General features: G+C 46.2%; 1 protein-coding gene across 1 annotated transcript in view; it reads right to left on the bottom strand.

The window, feature by feature from the left end:
- GUCY1A2 (guanylate cyclase 1 soluble subunit alpha 2) overlaps positions 1-20033 on the bottom strand; it is a 252799-nt gene that overhangs the window by 28263 nt on the left and 204503 nt on the right. The window contains exons 6-7 of the mRNA XM_044284756.1: positions 16278-16421; positions 10429-10583 (exon numbers count right to left, since the gene is read on the bottom strand). Coding sequence (XP_044140691.1) covers positions 10429-10583; positions 16278-16421 — 299 coding nt within the window. The remainder of the gene's footprint in view (positions 1-10428; positions 10584-16277; positions 16422-20033) is intronic.

Here is a 20033-nt window from a genome sequence, read left to right as displayed (position 1 = left end):
AAAATTTATTTGTTTTTCAACGGTGCAGTTATATGTTCTAAAGCATTTTTTGTGGTGTATTAGTGTAAAAAAAAAGTATTATTTGCCGTTCAGCTGTGCAATTATATGTTCTAAAGTCTTTTTTGGCGTGTATTAGTGGCAAAAAAAAGGGCTTATTAGCCATTGTGTGGTGAAGTGAGAAAATTACAGCCCTTTTTGGGGTGTATTAGTGGCAAAAAAAAGTATTATTTGCCTTTCAGTGGTGCAGTTATATGTTCTAAAGCCTTTTTGGCATGTATCAGTGGCAAAAAAAGTATTATTTGCCATTGTGTGGTGAAATTACAAAATTACAGCCATTTTTGGGGTGTATTAATTTCCTTTTTATTTGCTTATTTGATCTCACAGTATGTCAGACAGAGAAGTGACAGGGTCTGCACAGGGGAGGGACAGAGGCCTAAATTTTTCTGGCGCAGGCACAGGTCGCAGCAGAGTACGGCGGCGTGGCAGCAGGGGTCACTTCGAGAGGCCTGAGCTCCCGGTGTCATCTAGCGGTCGTGTCTTGACCAGCAACCCAGCGGTTCTTGAATGGTTGACTCGTTCATCCACTTCGTCCCAAGTGACATCAGACACCCCAGCCAAGAGTCAGAGGGTTCGTCAGACACAACCCTTAGTTGGCATGGCCCGGGAGCAGGCCCTGTGCCCTCACCTGTCCTTAACCTGCCTCTGTAATTTTCTGTTCCCTCAGCCAGAGACGTATTGCATGCTGTGGGCTTAGCTAGGACAAGCTACTAGAGGACAGTCAGCAGCTACTGCCCAGCCAAGATCTGGATGAAGACATCTGCCGCTTCCTCTGGTAGGCGGGCAAGTAGTGATGAGGAGAGTGGCGTGGGAGCTGGTGTTGCGAGTGGTAAGGCTCCTGGCTCAGAGACCATTCGGGAGGACATCAGTGACGTGCAGACAGTACTCGATGATGATGTAGCCGATCGCACTTGGGAGCCGGGTGGCAGCTTGCCCGTGAGGCAGCGGCGGAGCCAGCAAGTTGGTAGTGTGGCCGGCAGTTAGCAGGGTGGCAGCAGTGGGAGGTCGGGAGTCAAACGTACCCTGGGTAGACCTCCCGCTTCGCAGGAGCTTACCTGCCCGGAAAGTAGTGATGCAGGTGTTCACGGCGGCATCGGCGGTAGCAGTCAGTCAGTTCAGAGTGTTGGGGGTAAAAATCACCTACTCGGTGGTGTGGTAGTTTTTTGTTAAGTCACCGGAGGAGGTGAACATGGCCATTTGCTGAATCTGTGGGCAGAAGGTGAAGCGTGCCAGGGTGCCCCTGCGTCAACATATGCAGTGTCACCATAAAATGGCCTGGGAGAACCGTGGCTCCAATGTGGTGGTCCAGCCTGCCGTAGCAACCGCTGTATCAACCAGTCGCACGCACCCGATTTCAGGCAGTCAAGGCTCCACCACCTCAGCCGAAGGGAGCTGTCTATCCTTCCCATCATCTACCGGTCCTGATGTTCCTGTTCTTCGCCCTCTTACGCCTCGTCAGTTATTCCATCAGCATTCGATCATTGAAGCGATTTCCAAGTGTCACAGTGATGTTCACTTTGACTGTGGTGTCCGTGTAGGCTGGCTGCAGGCTCCCTAGCGTACTGGCTGCAGGTTGCCTCCTGTGCAGGCTGGTTGTTAGGGGCTGCGTGCTGGCTGCGGTGTCTGTTGTGAACTGCCTGGGAGTGTTTTGCTATCCTCCTGTCTGTTTCTGTTGTGTTCAGGTTGGTTGTACTAGCTGCGGTTTTCCGTGGTTGCTGGTTGCCAGGGGCAACGACCTGCATTTCTGCCTGTAATTTTTGTGCCTGCTCCTGTTTGGTTCTGTTGGGGTTAACTCCCCTGATCTATGCCTGTGCATCTGTGCCTGGGTTGAGCTTCTCAGGTGCCTCGTAAAGCAGCCTTAAGTTTCTGTGAGCTGTGGGGCTTGGGGTCAGTCAGTCCTGTTTCATTCTAGGTGTGGCTCCTTGCTACTGACCCAAGGGGTCTTACCATCTGCCCATTTGTATGGTTCCGCCTGGTTTTACAGTGTTGTATTCTGTATCTTGTATCTTGTTTGTGCTTGCCTGATCTGCATCTGCCCTGGATTATGCTCTGTTCTTGCTCTGTATCATGGTTGTTATCTATGTCCTGTCCATGATGGCCTAGCAGTACGTAACTGCGTCTTGTTCATGTTCGCCTAGTAGTGCGTAACTGCGTTTTGCTAGTCTGGCAGTACTTAACTGCTTTTGCTTGTGTCCCTCTCTTGTCCTGTCTGGCAGTGTCTCACTGCTTCCATGCTGCCTTTGTGAGAGGGTCCCTAGCTTCCCCGGAGGGGGAAACACCAATCTGTATCTGTATCTGGCTCTGTATCGGTATCTCTGTCTGTCTCTGTGGGTACCCTTGCTGGTATCTTTCGTTATGCCGGACCAGCTGCCACTGACTTGGTCTTACTCTTGGAGTCGCCCCTGGCAACTACCGTGGCTCAAGTCTATCCTCACCACCAGAGGCTCTAGTCAATACCTGGTGTTGCTTAGTCACGCCCCTTCAGAGTCTAGCCGGTCAGTGTCAAAAGTGGGTTTGCACCCGCTGGTTCGTTACACCAAGTGACAACAGTATATGTGCACTCATCCAACGGCTCAGAAGCTAAACTTGCTCCTGGCCAAGTTGCTGGTACTGCAGTCCCTCCCTTTTCAACTAATGGACTCTGCAGAGCCGAGGTGGAAAGTCCCAAGCTGTAATTTCTTTGCCAAAAAGGCAGTTCCAGCCATGCACAAATATGTAGAACAGAAGGTGGGCCAGTCTTTGAGCCTGTCGGTGTCTGCCAAAGTGCACAGCAGCGCCGAAGTGTGGAGCTGGAACTACGGTCTAGGACAATATATGTCCTTTATGGCTCACTGGGTAAACGTGGTTCCTGCCCAGCCATACCAGCAACTTGGCCAGGTGACACCGCTTCTGCCTCCACGTTCTCACGCCGTTGGTCCTTCGACAATGTCCACCTCTGCCTCCTCATCCACCACTGTGTCCTTAGCCTCCACTGCAGGGACAATTCACAGTGCTCCTCCAGCATATCACATGTGCAGGGCACGGCGGTGTCATGCTGTTCTACACCTCGTTTGCCTGGGCGAACGGAGTCACGCAGGGGAGGAACTGCTCCGTGTGATTTTTCAAGAAATTGAATCCTGGCTGTCTCCGCGACAACTCAAAATCAGAACCACGGTGACCGACAACTGGAAGAACATGATGTCGGTGCTGCGTCAAGGAAGGCTGAGCTATGCGCCCTGCATGGCACACGTGTTCAATCTGGTTGTCAAGCGGTTCCTGAAGTCTTCCACCCATCTGCAAGACATCCTAAAAATGGGCAGGAAACTTTGCACACACTTCAGCCACTCGTACACCGCAAAGCACACCCTCCTTGAGCTGCAGCGGCAGAACAGCATCCCCAAACATAGGCTGATATGCGATGAGGCAGATGACCCAGGCACACCTTGGCAGTATGCAGTGGAGATGGAGGCAGGGAGTCCCTCTGAGTCAATGCGCAAATGGCCAGCTGCATGCTCACTTGCTTGGGTAGTGACAGGCGAATTGTCACAATTCGGCAGAGAGATGACTTCTGGCTTTCCACCGTGTCGGACCCTTGCTAACTGTCCAAAATGGGTGCCTTTTTTACACCCGCTGACAGGGAGGACAAACTGAACTACTATAGAGACATCCTATGTAGTCAGTCGGCCGCTGCCTATCTGCGCCATCATCCATCCTCTCGCAGGTCTGACTGGGGGGGGCCTTCTGCGCTCTCGTTCCACTGCTATGGCTTCTGTGGCAGGGTGGGGGGGTAGGAGCAGTACCAGCTCCATCAGCACAAGCTTGAGTCTAGAGTCGATGATGAGCAGCTTTCTTAACCTGCCTAGTGAAGAAACTACTCACCAGCAGCAGCAGCCAGACCTGGAGCAGAACCTGAACCAGCAGGTGATGGCATACTTGGACAGCACCCTGCCACCCCACATTGAAGATCTCTTGGACCACTGGGCAGCCAAACTGGATTTGTGGGCGCAACTGACTGAGTTTGCCCTGAAAAAGCTGTCCTGCCCGGCCAGTAGTGTTGCATCAGACCAGGTGTTTAGTGCGGCGGGGACCATATTTACCCCAAGGAGAACTCGCCTGTCCACCAAAAATGTGGCGAGACTGACCTTTGTCAAGATGAATCAGGCATGGATCAGCCAGGATTTCCACCCACCAATGCCTGATGCATCAGATTAGTTCATTCATGCTGCCTCACCCAAACCTTGACAAAAGAGACCGGTTTCTTCTGGCTACCTGCCTCAGCTACTATTCTGATGCTTCCACCCACCTGATGCCACGCATCTGATGCCAAGTGCTCCTTCTTACACCCACCATCTTCAGTGAATACTGTTATCATTACCCACCTCCCCACTCTGTCACCTGGTCACTCTGTGGTCTCCTGATGCTGTTGCCACCTCACCATTCAGGTCTCCTCATGCTGCTGCTGCCACCTCCACACTATCTTATCTTGCCAGTCTGTGGCCTCCTCATGCTGCTGCCACCTCCACACTATGTCACCTTGCCAGTCTGTGGCCTCCTCATGCTGCTGCTTCTACCTCCACACTATGCCATTGTGCCACTCTGTGGCCTCCTTATGCTGCTGCTGCCACCTCCACACTATGTCACCTTGCCAGTCTGTGGCCTCCTCATGCTGCTGCTGTTGACACCTCCACACTCTGTCATTGTGCCACTCTGTGGTCTCCTCATGCTGCTGCCACATCCACACTCTGTCATTGTGCCACTCCGTGGTCTCCTCTTGCTGCTGCTGCCACCATACTATGTCACCTTGCCAGTCTGTGGCCTCCTTATGCTGCTGCCACCTCCACACTATGTCACCTTGCCAGTCTGTGGCCTCCTCATGCTGCTGCTAACTCAACACTATGTCACCTTGCCAGTCTGTGGCCTCCTCATGCTGCTGCTAGCTCAACACTATGTCACCCTGCCAGTCTGTGGTCTCCTCATGCTGTTCTTACCTCAACACTATGTCATTGGGCCAATCTTTGGATTTCTCAAGCTGTTCTCCCACCCTCCCCACTCCATGACTGGGCCACTATTTTGCCTTTTTGGCCTGGCTGACATCATCATTTATTTGACCCTTCTTCTGATCTGTCAGAAGGAAGGAAAAATGAGACGCACAACAAATCCTGTCTGTGTAGCAGCTGTATAGCCTGTATTGTCCCATCAGAATTGACTTATGATTTGGTAGCCAAAAGCAGGAGTGGGTACAAAACACAGAAGACATGCACATTTTTTATTCAGGTGTTTTCTCTGTTTTGGATCCACTCCTGTTTTTTTTGGGCTTTAGCAATACTGATGGATTACTGACCAAATGCTGACCGAGTGAAGGCGGATGCTTAACAAACAGGATCTGTTTTTCGTGGGGTCATTGTTCTGACGGATCAGAGGAAGGGCAAAATAATCAGTGACTAGGGATGAGCAAACCCATGGAAGTTTGGGTTCGCCGGGTTTGGCCAAACTTCAGGTCAAAGTTCGGGACCCGAACTTGACCCCGAACCCGGACCCCATTAAAATCAATGGGGACCCGAATTTCACTTAATTTTTTTCCGTTACAACATTTGTGAAACCCACAAATTAATGACCCGCCTATTTAGCCAAAGAGCATTGTGCACAGGCCAGCAAACTCTGCTGAGGACATGCAAATGTGAACAGCTCTAAAAAAAAAAGGCCAACAGAATGTGCAGCTCCACTCTGTGGAACAGCAGCTCTGATAGTGTAATAGGTAAGAAGGATACAAAATGGAGATCACAGAGTATTACTACCATTGACTAATTTATTAATTAAAAACAATGAAACAGGAGAAGATACGGTGCAACACATTTCGAGAGTGGACCAGTCTCTTCTTAGTAACATAAAGACTGGGAAGGGAACATTACACTAAATAATAGGGGAAAAACAGGAAATGGTGACATAAAGTACGTCCCATACATGAATGAACAATAAAAATGAACCATTAAATGGATGACAATTAGAGATGAGCGAAGTATTGAAAAATGTTATTAGAAATTTTATTTTTCAAAAAAATTATCTTTATGACAAATTAATTATCTTTCTGATGAAGTAAGTAGTGGGTGCAATGACAGGGAGCCGCACTCCGTCATTGTACCCCTCAGATGTCGCGTTGTTACATGTTTGTGGAATCTGATAGCAATATTCGGGTGTAAAATAAAAAAAATTTAAAAATTAAATCATACTTACCTCATCCATTTGCTTGCGACGGGAAGATCTGGTGCGAAATCTCGCATGGCCCATGATGACGACATCACGGCGGCCGGCGTGGTGACGTCATACGTCACTGCGCACGGGATCTCGTGCGAGTTCTTCAAGCAAGTTGACCCGTCGTGAGCAAATGGATGAGGTAAGTATGTTTTTTACACTATTTCAGGTAAAATCGATTTGCTACCATGAAGCACAAGGAAATTCGGCTTCGCGGCAAATCGAATATCTCCTGAATAGCACTAATAACAATGATTTAGTACCAAGTAACCTAAAATGGCTTCATTTAATCCAAAAAGAACCAACATATTTAATTTAAAGATACAAAATGACTCGGGGTTAACAAGTGCAGGGAATCTGTTCCCCACCGAATCACTAATCTGCTCAGTAATAATTAGCTGAAGACCAGATGTTTCCTTATTATGAGCTGACAAAAAGTGTCTCCATACACTGTGGTTACCTTTGCAAATATTCTATCTACTGTATGCTTATTCATGTTTATTCTCATACTTTGCACAGTGCAGCCCACATATTGAATGCTGCACGGGCATTTGAGGTAAACCACATACGATGTAGCACAATTTGAAAAGCTTTTTGTATAAAAACTTCACCTGTAGTCTACGAACGGGAATAGTGCCATGAATAATATTGAGGCAACACAAGCAGCGTTTGCTGCCGCTTTTCCGAGTACCCGCCAGATCCGGCTGCCTGTGCTGTTTCAATATTATTCATGGCACCACTTCCTTTTGTTCACAGACTACAGGTGAAGTTTTTTATACAAAAAGCTTTTTTAAATTGTGCTACGTTGTATGTGGTTTACCTCCTGCAAAGTCTATGCAGCCTCCAACATGTGGGCCGCACGGTGCAAGGTTTGAGGACACGCATGAATAAGCATAGATCAAATTTTTGCAAAGGTGTTGCTAAGAAAGTTCAATAAGAAAAGATGGGATCGCTTTTAACCTCTTGGTACAGCGTACGATACAGTGAGCTTCTTAATTCATACTGAAGAATTGAGTAAGGGGGCAAGTCTCCCGAAACGTTGCGCGGAGTATGGAGAAGGATGGAGTGATGTGCATCTCAGCAGCCCTCATGGTCTACACTTTTATTGAATAGTTCGCAATGTGAAATAGGCCTCATGCACACGACTGTTGTTTTGGTCCGCGTCCGAGCCGCAGTTCACCTCAATGGGGCCGCAAAAGATGCGGACAGCACTCCGTGTGCTGTCCGCATCCGTTGGTCCGTTCCATAGCCCTGCAAAAACAAATAACATGTCCTATTCTTGTCCGTTTTGCGGACAAGAATAGGCATTTCTACAATGGGCCACCCGTTCCGTTCCGCAAATTGCAGAAGGCACACGGGCGGCTTCTGTGTTTTGCGGACCGCAAAACACACCACTGTCGTGTGCATGAGGCAATACTCAATAAAATAAAGATTACGGTGAACTACCTGCTGTTCGTGAGTATAACAACCCCCAAAATGCCTGGACACCTGATACAGGTTATACTTACCTCGCCCCAGCATCCGTGTCGCTCGTGATGCTCTCACGGCCGCTGCTGCATCTCCCCATCGTGCTGATCATCACATCCCGCAACGGCGGGGAGTGGGGGGGTTCAGTTGGGATAGCCAATAGCAGGCCGTGACGGGAACGAGCCTCCCTAGCATTGTGGCTCGTTCCTGTTGCAGCCTGATTTTGGCTGAACATCTACCCCGCCCCTGCCGGATGTTTTTATCCATGAGACGGGGAGATGCAGCAACGGTTATGCAGGCATCAGGATGCAGTGAGTGGGGTAAGTATAATCTGTATGAGGGGCCTGTGCATTTTGGGGGGCATTATAAGTGTTGGATAACCCATTTAAGAAGCTCACTGCATTGTATGCTATACCAAGAGGTTAAAAGTGATCCCATGTTTGCTTATTGAATTTTTATTGTGGTTTCGGTGGGAGTGGTGAAGCTCCTTATGCAGACTAGGTGATTATACAGGTGGTGGTGATTTTTGATTGAAAGGTGTTGCTAACCACAGTGTATGGAGACACTTTTTGTCAGCTCATAATAAGGAAACATCTGCTCTTCAGCTAATTATTACTGAGCAGATTAGTGATTCTGTGGGGAACAGATTCCATGCACTTGTTAACCATAAGTCATTTTGGATCTTTAAATTAAATAGTTTGGTTCTTTTTGGATTAAATGAAGCCTTTGATCATGTTAAATTATACTGAGTATATCATTTTAGGTTGGTTTGTACTAAATCCATTTAATGGTTGTGTGTGTAGGACATACTTTAAGTCACCACTTCCTGTTTTTTCCCTATATTTAGGCCTCATGCACACGACCGTTGTTCGGGTCCGCATCCGAGCCGCAGTTTTTGCGGCTTGGATGCGGACCCATCCACTTCAATGGGGCCGCAAAAGATGCTGTCCGCATCCGTTGCTCCATTCCGTGGCCCCGCAAAAAAATAGAACATGTCCTATTCTTGTCCGTTTTGCAGACAAGAATAGGCATTTCTACAATGAGCCGCCCGTTTCGCAAAAAACTGAACGATCATGTGCATGAGGCATAAGGAAGAGACGCGTAGCAACTTATTGCGTGTTTTATTGTTCTTGATTTATGAAACAGTACAGGGATAATAGACAGTGATGTCACAGTGCAGGGATAATAAACAGTGATGTCACAGTACAGGGATAATAAACAGTGATGTCACAGTACAGGGATAATAAACACAGTGATGTCACAGTACAGGGATAATAAACACAGTGATGTCACAGTACAGGGATAATAAACACAGTGATGTCACAGTACAGAGATAATAGACACAGTGATATCACAGTACAGGGATAATAAACATAGTGATGTCACAGTACAGGGATAATAAACAACGTGATGTCACGGTATGGGAAAAATGAGCACAGTGATGTCACAGTACAGGATATTAAACACTGTGATGTCACAGTACAGGGATAATAAACACTGTGATGTCACAGTACAGGGATAATAAACAGTGATGTCACAGTACAGGGATAATAAACACAGTGATGTCACAGTACAGGAGAATAAACACAGTGATGTCACAGTACAGGGATAATAAACACAGTGATGTCACAGTACAGAGATAATAAACACAGTGATGTCACAGTACATTAGTAATAAACACAGTGATGTCCCAGTACAGAGATAATAAACACAGTGATGTCACAGTACAGGGATAATAACCACAGTGATGTCACAGTACAGGGATAATAACAACAGTGATGTCACAGTACAGGGATAATAAACACAGTGATGTCACAGTACAGGGATAATAACCACAGTGATGTCACAGTACAGGGATAATAACAACAGTGATGTCACAGTACAGGGATAATAAACACAGTGATGTCACTGTACAGAGATAATAAACACAGTGATGTCACAATACAGGGATAATAACCACAGTGATGTCACAGTACAGGGATAATAAACACAGTGATGTCACAGTACAGGAATAATAAACACAGTGATGTCACAGCACAGGGATAATAAACACAGTGATGTCACAGTACAGGAATAATAAACACAGTGATGTCACAGTACAGGGATAATAAACACAGTGATGTCACAGTACAGGGATAATAAACACAGTGATGTCACAGTACAGGAATAATAAACACAGTGATGTCACAGTACAGGGTCAATAAACACAGTGATGTCACAGTACAGGGATGATAAACACAGTGATGTCACAGTACAGGATAATAAACACTGTGATGTCACAGTACAGGGATAATAAACACTGTGATGTCACAGTACAGGGATAATAAACAGTGATGTCACAGTACAGAGACACAACATCATATCAATCTACTCAGGGTGCTATGGTCATCTAGCACAATTTCTACATTAGGACATCCTCAGAGTCAAGTACAGTATAATAATGTAAGTTTAAGAGACAAATTGCTCACCCTGACACCTGACTCTGACCCCTGATGTTGACTTGTGAGCCTGATTTTGATACCTGACTTTAGTTACTCTTTGGTGTTTTAAAAAAAAAGTTAATCCTATTCCATAATAATAAATAATAATCAAAGGATTATGACATATCCTGGTGACAAAATATGTTCAGTATCTACAGTACAATGGTGTGATCATTTATGAGCAGCATTCACTTACTGGTATGTCGTTGGACTAACGTTAACTTGTCGAGGGTGACTCCCTGATTCAAATTTGCTAGCCAATGTGACGTTGTTTCCAAATAGACAATACCGTGGCATTCTAACTCCAACAACACCCGCAAAGACCGAACCGGAATGAATGCCTATTCTCATCTGAAAACAGAAAATAGTAACATTAGCGCAATATCCATGCCATATTTGCATTCCAGGTATAAAACATTGGAAAACCTAAAACATGGGTTGGGCTACATAGAAATGCTATGCTTTGTGCATTTTATTTTTAATTTTTAGAATTTCACAGTTTATACTTGTTTGAGCTGTTTTTAGGTTTCCGATATCCAAACCTTCTGTTTCCTTTTCCACAGCAAGGTATAAATAATACAATTTTGGCTTCCAGCAGCCTTTACTTAGGAGCTCTTTGCATATGGATTTGCACAGCTCCAGTTGGATTCAATAGTAAATATGTCTTCAGTAAGCTCCTAAGCTCCCTCTAGTGGAGGTAACAAGCAATCGGGTTCATATCATTTAAATGGGTTGCTGTATGAAGAGAAAACGTAGACTTGGATCTTTGTATAAAAAATAAATCTGCCATCTATAAAAAATAGTTTGAAAATACTATCTCCGGCCTCTACATAACTTCGGCGGATCCACTGCCGCTTCTAAATGCAAGATAACTTCCTTGCTGTCTTACATTTAGACCATTTTCTACGCCTAAAACAGGCATAGAAAATGGTAAATGAGACAGGCCTCCTGGCCCATCCCCTTCCCTGCCCACGTTAAGCCCGCTTTGTTAGACCTGGTGTGAGCGGGGAGAAGTCGCAGATTCTATACTAGAGATACACCTAATTTAGTCGTATTTCTGTTTAATAAATGACCCCCTTTATGTCTATCCCTGGAAAACCCCTTTAAAAATGAATACTGACTTCTGATTGGTTGCTATGGGAAACAAGGTCAGTTTTTCCGCCAGTTACTTTTGATAAATGAGGCCTATTGTTCTGTCTTTAGATTAGTCACTGGTACTTAGAATTCTGATTTTCCAGATGAAAGCCGTTCCTCTGTTCTATAAAGAGTACATGTGTCTGCATTCGGCTGCCTGACATGAACGGAACATTGAAGAGAAAGATAGTTGCTTAGTAACATTCCGTTTTCAAGGTGACATTTAAAACTTTCTTCTGAATTCCTAGGAAACATCTGTTAGACAAGACACAAGACACATCTCTCTTCATAATGGTGCCATACTAATAGAATCAAGGCAGTTACGTGAGATCCCCTCTGCTAATGATAAAATGCCAATCCCTCTCGGCAGGCGTCTGCGCCAATTGCATTTCATTTTTAGAAATTGTCACTGGCACCGTGCCAGCACTGGCAGGCGAGGTATCGAAACTTCTAACTGCAAAACATATCTGCTAAAATAAACATTTGTGATAGATTTCCTATATAAGTGCAGGAACCCAATCCAGTAACAGCCTAGAGCAAGATTGGTTCCTATGTAAAGCGAATGCATCATCTAGATAGTTTTTTTTACTAAGTAAAGGGCATCTGTCAGCAGTTTTGTACCTATGACACTGGCTGACCTGTTACATGTGCGCTTGGCAGCTGAAGACATCTGTGTTGGTCCCATGTTCATATGTGCTCACATTGCTGAGAAAAATAATGTATATATGCAAATGAGCCTCTAGGAGCAACAGGGGTGTTACCGTTACACCTGGAGGCTATGCTCTCTCTGCAACTCCCACATCCTCTCCACTTTGAATGACTCTAGGAAAAGTCAGGGGCAGATATGATGACGTTTTTACTGCCTGGCCCTGTCAATCAAAGTAGAGAGGGTGCGACAGTTGCAGAGAGAGCAGAACCTCTAGGTGAAACAGCAACGCCCCTGTTGCTCCTAGAGGCTAATTTGCATATATAAAAAAAATATTTTCTCAGCAATGCGGGCATATATTAATTATGTAGTTAATATGGTTGAAAAACGACATAAGCCCATAAAGCTCAAGCAAGGGATAGGTGGGGATACGAATTTTAGAAAAAGAGGAGTGAGACTCAGATTTCTATACATTTTCATCAGCATTAATGTCATTTACTTTTAAGAATTCATCTAAACCCTTTTTAAATCTGTCCCCTGTTCCTGCTGTGACCACGTCCTGAGGAGTCTATTCCACAGATTCACAGTTCTTACAGTAAAGAAGTTTTGACGCTTCTGGTGAGCTTTTTCTTCTCCAGTCAGAGGCAGTGCCCCCTCGTCTTTTGGAGGGATTTTACATGGAACAGCTTTTTACCATATTTTTTTGTATGGCTCATTTATATATTTATATAGGTTACTCATGTCCCGCCTTAGGGTACTTTCACACTTGCGGCATAGTAAATGGGGACGGAGCGGCGGTCCAGCGGCACGGCGAAATAGCGGCAGGACGGATCCGACATAGTGAACAGCCTGTCGGATCCGTCCTGCCGCAAGTGTGAAAGTACCCTTAGACGTTTCTTCTCAAGACTAAATAGATGTAACTATTTTAATCTTTCCTCATAACTAAGACCCTCCATGCCCCTTATCAGTTTAGTCGCTCTCCTCTGTACCTTTTCCAGCTGCAGTGCGTCCTTTCTATGGACTGGTGCCCAGAACTGAACTGCATATTCCAGATGAGGCCACACCAACGCTTTGTAAAGTAGTAATATTAAATCCCTGCCCCGCAAGTCCATGCCTCGTTTAATGCATGACAGTATCCTGGTGGCCTTAGAAGCAGCTGATTGGCATTGTATGCTGTTATTTAATCCACAGCCACCCCCTTATCCAGGCTTCTACTTACTACATCCACAGCCCCCCCTCTGTCCAGGCTACTACTCACCTCCTCATAAAAACAAATCAGGTTAGTCTGACAACTTCTGTCCTTGGTAATCCCATGCTGGCTATCATTTATGATATTATTTACAGTCACATACTCCTGTATATAGTGCCTTAAGTGTCCTTCAAACATTTTTCCCACAACGGAAGTTAAGCTCACTGGTCTATGATTACCTGTAAAGGACCTAGACCTTTTTTTTTATATGGGCACCAAATTTGCCTTGCGCCAATAACTTGGCACTGTACCAGTCCCTAGAGAATCTCTAAAAATTATAAACAAGGGCACAGCAATAAACTGAGCTCTTTAAGAACTCTTGGGTGTAATACATCTGGACCCGGAGCCTTGTTCACATTTACCTTATTCAGTTTAGCTTTAGTTATCCAGTTGAGTATATTACTGGATGTACTAACAGCCCCAGCACCATAGATATATTTTGTCCCTGTCTAGGGCTGCAAAAAGTACTCGACTAAATCTAGTAATTCAAAAAAATCCTCGATGCAAATTTTTTGCATCGAGGATTCGTTTGTGTCACGTGACCACGGAGTGGGAGTGAAGCGCTTGCTATTACTCCCACTCCGTGGTCTCCCGCTGGCCCGCAAAATACTCACTACTAGATGTGCCAAGATGTGCCAAATACTCACTACTAGATGTGGCAAGACAATTGTCCAAACAAAATTCACTCCAACCAATGATCTGTCTTGCTTGCCAATCTATAATTGGGTTATGTTTTGTCAACCACGGTAAACCTAAGACTATAGGAGAGGGCAAGTCCTTCAAGACAAAACAAGACATGATCTCAACATGTGAATCACCCACCCTTAACTGAATACCATGAGCAATATGAGTGAGACTCCTTTGAGAAAGAGGGGAAGAATCAATTGCGAAAACCGGGATCTCTCTTTCTTAAGTGCAAGTACTTAGACCCAGATTTTGAAGAAAAAGAAAATCAATAAGGTTTACCCCAGCACCACAGTCAATGAATACTTCAACAAAAAAAATTCTTAAGTCTAGCGCCACCATAGTTGGAAGGAGAAAAGGAGTATTACAGGGAGCTTGCATACTTGCCTGCTCCACCACCCCATTCACACTACCAAGAGTCAGGGAGGTTTTAAGTAAACCTCTTTGTGATTCTTTCTCATCAACATGCGGTTTAACAAAATGATAAGCAAAAATAAAATGACCACTTTTCCCACAGTAATAACATAGTTTATGCAACCTCCTAAAGTCCCTACTACCAGAACGGATAGACACCTGACCCAGCTGCATGGGTTCCTCCCCTACCCCAGAATTACATGTCATATCACCCTGGGGAGCAGGTGAGATGAAACCACTCACAGAAGGGATCCCTTGCACGGAGGGAACCTTACACCTCTCTCTAATACATCTATCTAACCGTACTGCCAAAGACATAGCATTCTCCAATGTATCCGGGTACTCATGAAAATCAAGGGCATCTTTCAATCTCTCACATAACCCCTGACAAAACTGACTACGTAACACGGGGCCATTCCACAATGACTCAGTAGCCCATCTCCTAAACTCAACGCAGTAAGTCTCTGCAGTATGTTCACCTTGTAATAAATTACGCAATTTAGATTCCGCCATCGAGACCCGATCTGGATCATCATAAATAAATCCCAAGGCTTTAAAAAATTATTCCACCGACCGGAGGGCCAGAGAACCGGACGGCAGAGTAAAGGCCCAGGATTGCGCGTCCCCCCTAAGCAGGGATATAATTATCCCTACCCTTTGACTCTCATCACCAGAGGAAGATGGACGCAGCCGAAAATACAGCTTGCATGACTCTTTAAAGCGGATAAAGTCATCCACACCCCCTGCAAATCTATCAGGGAGAGCGACTTTAGGCTCCCCATAAATTTGACTTCCTCCTATAGAACCTGATGCCAGAGCATTCTGACACCGTGTGACCGAATTTCGCAGATCAGCAACCTCTAGGGATAATCCCTGCATACGATCAACTAGCGCATCAATTGACTCCATCTTAAAACAGTTGAGAAATGCCAGTCAAAGTATTGGCGGGTACGTCACGCTGGACAGGATACAAGATACACAGAAAACAACCAAACCAGTGTCTAGGCAAGAAGCTGGGGATAAAGGTCACCTCCTGACAAATCCCTACCTGCTCTCCCTAGACTTCTATGCCCACGTTCAGACCCTGAAGGTGGGAATGAACGTGTCCTCGTGCCTGGGCTGAAGATACCCTAATATACCTAAGATGGTGAAAGGGGGAAAGACGCAGCCTGCTCCCTCAGGACCTGGAGGGGGCAGGTGTCTCTCTAACAGCCCAGACAGAAAAAAACAAGAAACACAAAACCAACTTATCTTGTAAGTGAGCAGGAGCAGGAACAGCAAATCCTTCCTTCCTTCCTCTCAGCAAGACAGAAGCTATAACCCGCACAGGACACTGGGAGTGGGCGTAATTTAAACTGATACCAACGACCCCACTCAGTGCACCTAAAGGGAGGCGGATACAGCTCTCTCCAAAACAAAAACAAAAGGCTACACACGTGCTGCTAACCTGGCAGACCTCTGCACATAACCTGAGCAGGGCATGACACAAATGTGGACAACACCCTCAGCTTCATTCCTTGGCCCATTAGAGTATCAAATTCTGTCACAACATTCTGCGTGAATTTAAGAAAATAACAGAATATGGATATAAAGGAGACTTTCTCTGTGCCCTACTAGAGTAGAAGCAGCTCTCATCTGAAAGGGGATATCTGCTTTGACAATCCTTTTTCTGCTGGAAGGATTGCCAGATGATACTGTTCATAAAGTCCCACAAGGATCAGCTCTTATTTGTGGAAACCATATTACGTGTTTAGTTATCCTGCAGCGCCTCCGCAGGAAAATTAAGGCATTACACAGTTCCTTTTGAAATCAATGGACTGTCTGATGTACCAGGCCTTCCCAGGAGAGATAAGTTCCTCCCCTCTTTGTAGACATTGTAGCTTATAAAAGAAAGGTAAATCCAGCGTTAAACACTTACCCGAATGGGCCTCCCATCAGGAGTGAGAACTTCTTCCGATAGCTCCATCATCTTTAAAGCCATTAGTGCAATGGGCTTGGCATGGCTTTTGTTCTTCCTGTGAAGTCCAGCTGCCACGCAGTATGCATCTCCAATGGTTTCCACCTGTTTCAGACAGAACATATATCTGGTCAGAACAATAAGGGTCATCATCGTATATACATGTAGAAAGAATAAGTTGCACAAATCATGTTAAGATTGTGAATATATGCATTTTTTCACTCTTTCCTCTTAGTCCATAGTAATGGAATATATCTTAATGTGACATACAATATGCTAGCTACATTGCCACCTTCATGACACAGTAGGTGGGAAAAAGTTGCTTACACCCACGCATCCATAGGCAGACAAATCACAAGCTCCCCCTAGTGGCAACAGAAGGCAGCCAAAATGTAATTACTTTATGTATACTGTTGTGAGACAATATACAATGCTATTAGATGTTTTACTGAATTACCCCCAATCTGGAATATGATCCATGAATAACAGCTCCAAACTCCAGTTTGGGAGGTTATACAGGCATTAGCTCATGGTGAACATCTAATAGATGGCACTTTTAAGAGGATCAGTCATCATTCCTGAATTGCCTGTTTTAGTAAATAATTAGAAACTAGCGAATTTCTCAAAAATTTGATTTTTCTGGTTCACCGAATTTTCCAAAAAGATTTGATTCGATCTCAATTTATTCATGGTGAATCGCATTAAAAAACAGCAATTTTTTGGCTGCAAAGAGCCTGTATAGTGGTGTAGAACACTGTGCCTTGCAGTAACACGCATAGGGAGACTGCTGTGGCAGTGAAACAATACTGTGAGTCAGTATGACACAGATGACAGGTGTCGCTCTTAGAATCACTCCACACTTCACTTATTTGGGCAGTTATGGGGTCAATGTTAGCGCCAGGTATAAAGAACCGTGCAGAGGCCCAAGATCCTACCATAGTGTTCAAGAGCGCACTCCTTTTACACCGTCGTCAGCTGATTCCACACAGATGTCTACAGAACCTGTTCCATTAAACACTTATACAAGTAGAGCCCCCCGACAGAGTGGAGAGGGTGTCAGCAGTAAGTTTGTGTTGACGTCACTGATTATTTTGCCCCTCCTCTAAACCGTTAGAACAATAACCCCCAAAAAACGGATCCTGTCTGTTGAGCATCCTCCTTCACTCAGCATTTGGTCAGTAATCCATCAGTATTGCTAAAGCCAAAAAAAAACAGGAGTGGATCCAAAACAGAGATGACACGTGAATGGAATATCTTCTGTGTTTTGTACCCACTCCTGCTTTTGGCTACCAAATCATAAGCCAATTCTGATGGGACCAAATAGGCCTTACAGCTGCTACATAGACAGGATCCATTTTGCATCTCATTTTTCCTTCCTTCTGACAGATCAGAAAAAGGTTCAAATAACTGCTTATGTCAACAAGGCCAAACAGGGACACTAGTGGCCCAGTCACAGAGTGGGGAGGGTGGGGACAGCAGAATAAGTCCACAGAGTGGTCCAATGACATAGTGGTGAGGTGGCAGTGGCATGAGGAGACCACAGAGTGGCCCATAGAAATAGTGTTGAGGTAGCAGCGGCATGAGGAGACCACAGAGTGGCCCAGTGACATAGTGTTGAGGTAGCAGCAGCATGAAGAGACCACAGAGTAGTGATGTTGCAGCAGCATGAGGAGACCACAGAGTGTTGATGTGGCAGCAGTATGAGGAGACCACAGAGTGGTGATGTTGCAGCAGCATGAGGAGACCACAGAGTGGTGAGGTAGCAGCAGCATTAGGAGACCACAGAGTGTTGATGTGGCAACAGCATTAGGAAACCACAGAGTGGTGATGTTGCAGCAGCATGGGGATACCACAGAGTGGTGATGTGGCAGCAGCATGAGGAGACCACAGAGTGGTGAGGTGGCAGCAGCATGAGGAGACCACAGAGTGGCCCATATAAATAGTGTTGAGGTAGCAGCAGCATGAGGAGACCACAGAGTAGCACAGTGACATAGTGTTGAGGTAGCAGCAGCATGAGGAGACCACAGAGTAGTGATGTTGCAGCAGCATGAGGAGACCACAGGGTGTGGATGTGGCAGAAGCATGAGGAGATCACAGAGTGGTGAAATGGCAGCTGCACGAGGAGACAACAGAGTGGTGAAGTGGCAGCTGCATGAGGAGACCACAGAGTGGTGATTTGGCAGAAGCATGAGGAGACCACAGAGTGGTGATTTGACAGCAGCATGAGGAGACCACAGAGTGGTGATTTGGCAGCAGCATGAGGAGACCACAGAGTGGTGAAGTGGCAGCAGCATGAGGAGACCACAGAGTCGCACAATGAGAGTGTGGAGGTGGCAGTAGCAGCATGAGGAGGCCACAGACTGGCAATGTGACATAGTGTGGAGGTGGCAGCAGCAGCATGAGGAGACCACAGAGTGGCCCAGAGAAAGAGTTGTGAGTTGGCAGCAGCACGAGGAGACCACAGAGTGGCAAGGTGACGTAGTGTGGAGGTGGCAGCAGCAGGAGGAGACCCGAGTGGTGAGGTGGCAGCAGCATGAGGAGACCACAGAGTCGCACAATGAGAGTGTGGAGGTGGCAGTAGCAGCATGAGGAGGCCACAGACTGGCAATGTGACATAGTGTGGAGGTGGCAGCAGCAGCATGAGGAGACCACAGAGTGGCCCAGAGAAAGAGTTGTGAGTTGGCAGCAGCACGAGGAGACCACAGAGTGGCACAATGACATAGTGTGGAGGTGGCAACAGCGGCATAAGGAGACCCGAGTGGTGAGGTGGCAGCAGCATCAGGAGACCACAGAGTGACCTGGTGACAGAATGGGCAGGTGGGTGGCAATAACAGTACGCGCTGACGATGGTGGGTGTAAGTGGGAGCACTTGGCATCAGGCGGGTGGCAGCATTAGACTAGTAACTGAGGCAGGTAGTCAGAAGAAACCGGTCTCTTTTGTCAAGGTTTGGGTGAGGCAGCATGGATGATCTAATCTGATGCATCAGGCATTGGTGGGTGGAAATCCTGGCTGATCCACACCTGATTCATCTTGACAAAGGTCAGTCTCTTCACAATTAGGGTGGACAGGCGAGTTCTCTTTTGGGGTAACTATAGCCCCCGCCATACTAAACACCCGCTCTGATGCCACACTACTGGCCGGGCAAGACAGCTTTTCCAGGGCAAACTCGGCCAGTTGCGGCCATAAATCCAGTTTGGCTGCCTAGTAGTCCAGAGGATCTTCAATGTGGAGTGGCAGGGTGCTGTCTAAGTATGCCACCACCTGCTGGTTCAGGTTCTGCTCCAGGTCTAGCTGCTGCTGCTGGTGAGTAGTTTCTTCACTAGGCGGGTGAATAAAGCTGCTCATCAGTGACTCTAGACTCAAGCTGCTGCTGATGGAGCTGGTACTGCTCCTACCCCCCACCCAGCCACAGCAGCCATGGCAGTGGAACGAGAGCGCAGAGGATGGACGATGGCGCAGATAGGCAGCGGCCAAATGACTACATAGGATGTCTTTATAGTAGTTCAGTTTGTCCTCCCTCTTAGCAGTTGTTAAAAAGGCCCCCATTTTGGAGCGGTAGCAAGGATCCAACAAGGTGGAGAGCCAGAAGTCATCCCTCTGCCGAATGGTGACAATTCGGCTCAAGTGAGCATGCAGTGGGCTATTTGCGCAAGTGATTCAGGGGGACTCCCTGCCTCCATCTCCACTGCATACTGTCAAAGGTGCCTGGGTCCTCT

The sequence above is a fragment of the Bufo gargarizans genome, chromosome 3, assembly GCF_014858855.1.
Source record: "Bufo gargarizans isolate SCDJY-AF-19 chromosome 3, ASM1485885v1, whole genome shotgun sequence".
Lineage (NCBI taxonomy): Eukaryota > Metazoa > Chordata > Amphibia > Anura > Bufonidae > Bufo > Bufo gargarizans.
This window is presented reverse-complemented; position numbering and strand designations above follow the sequence as displayed.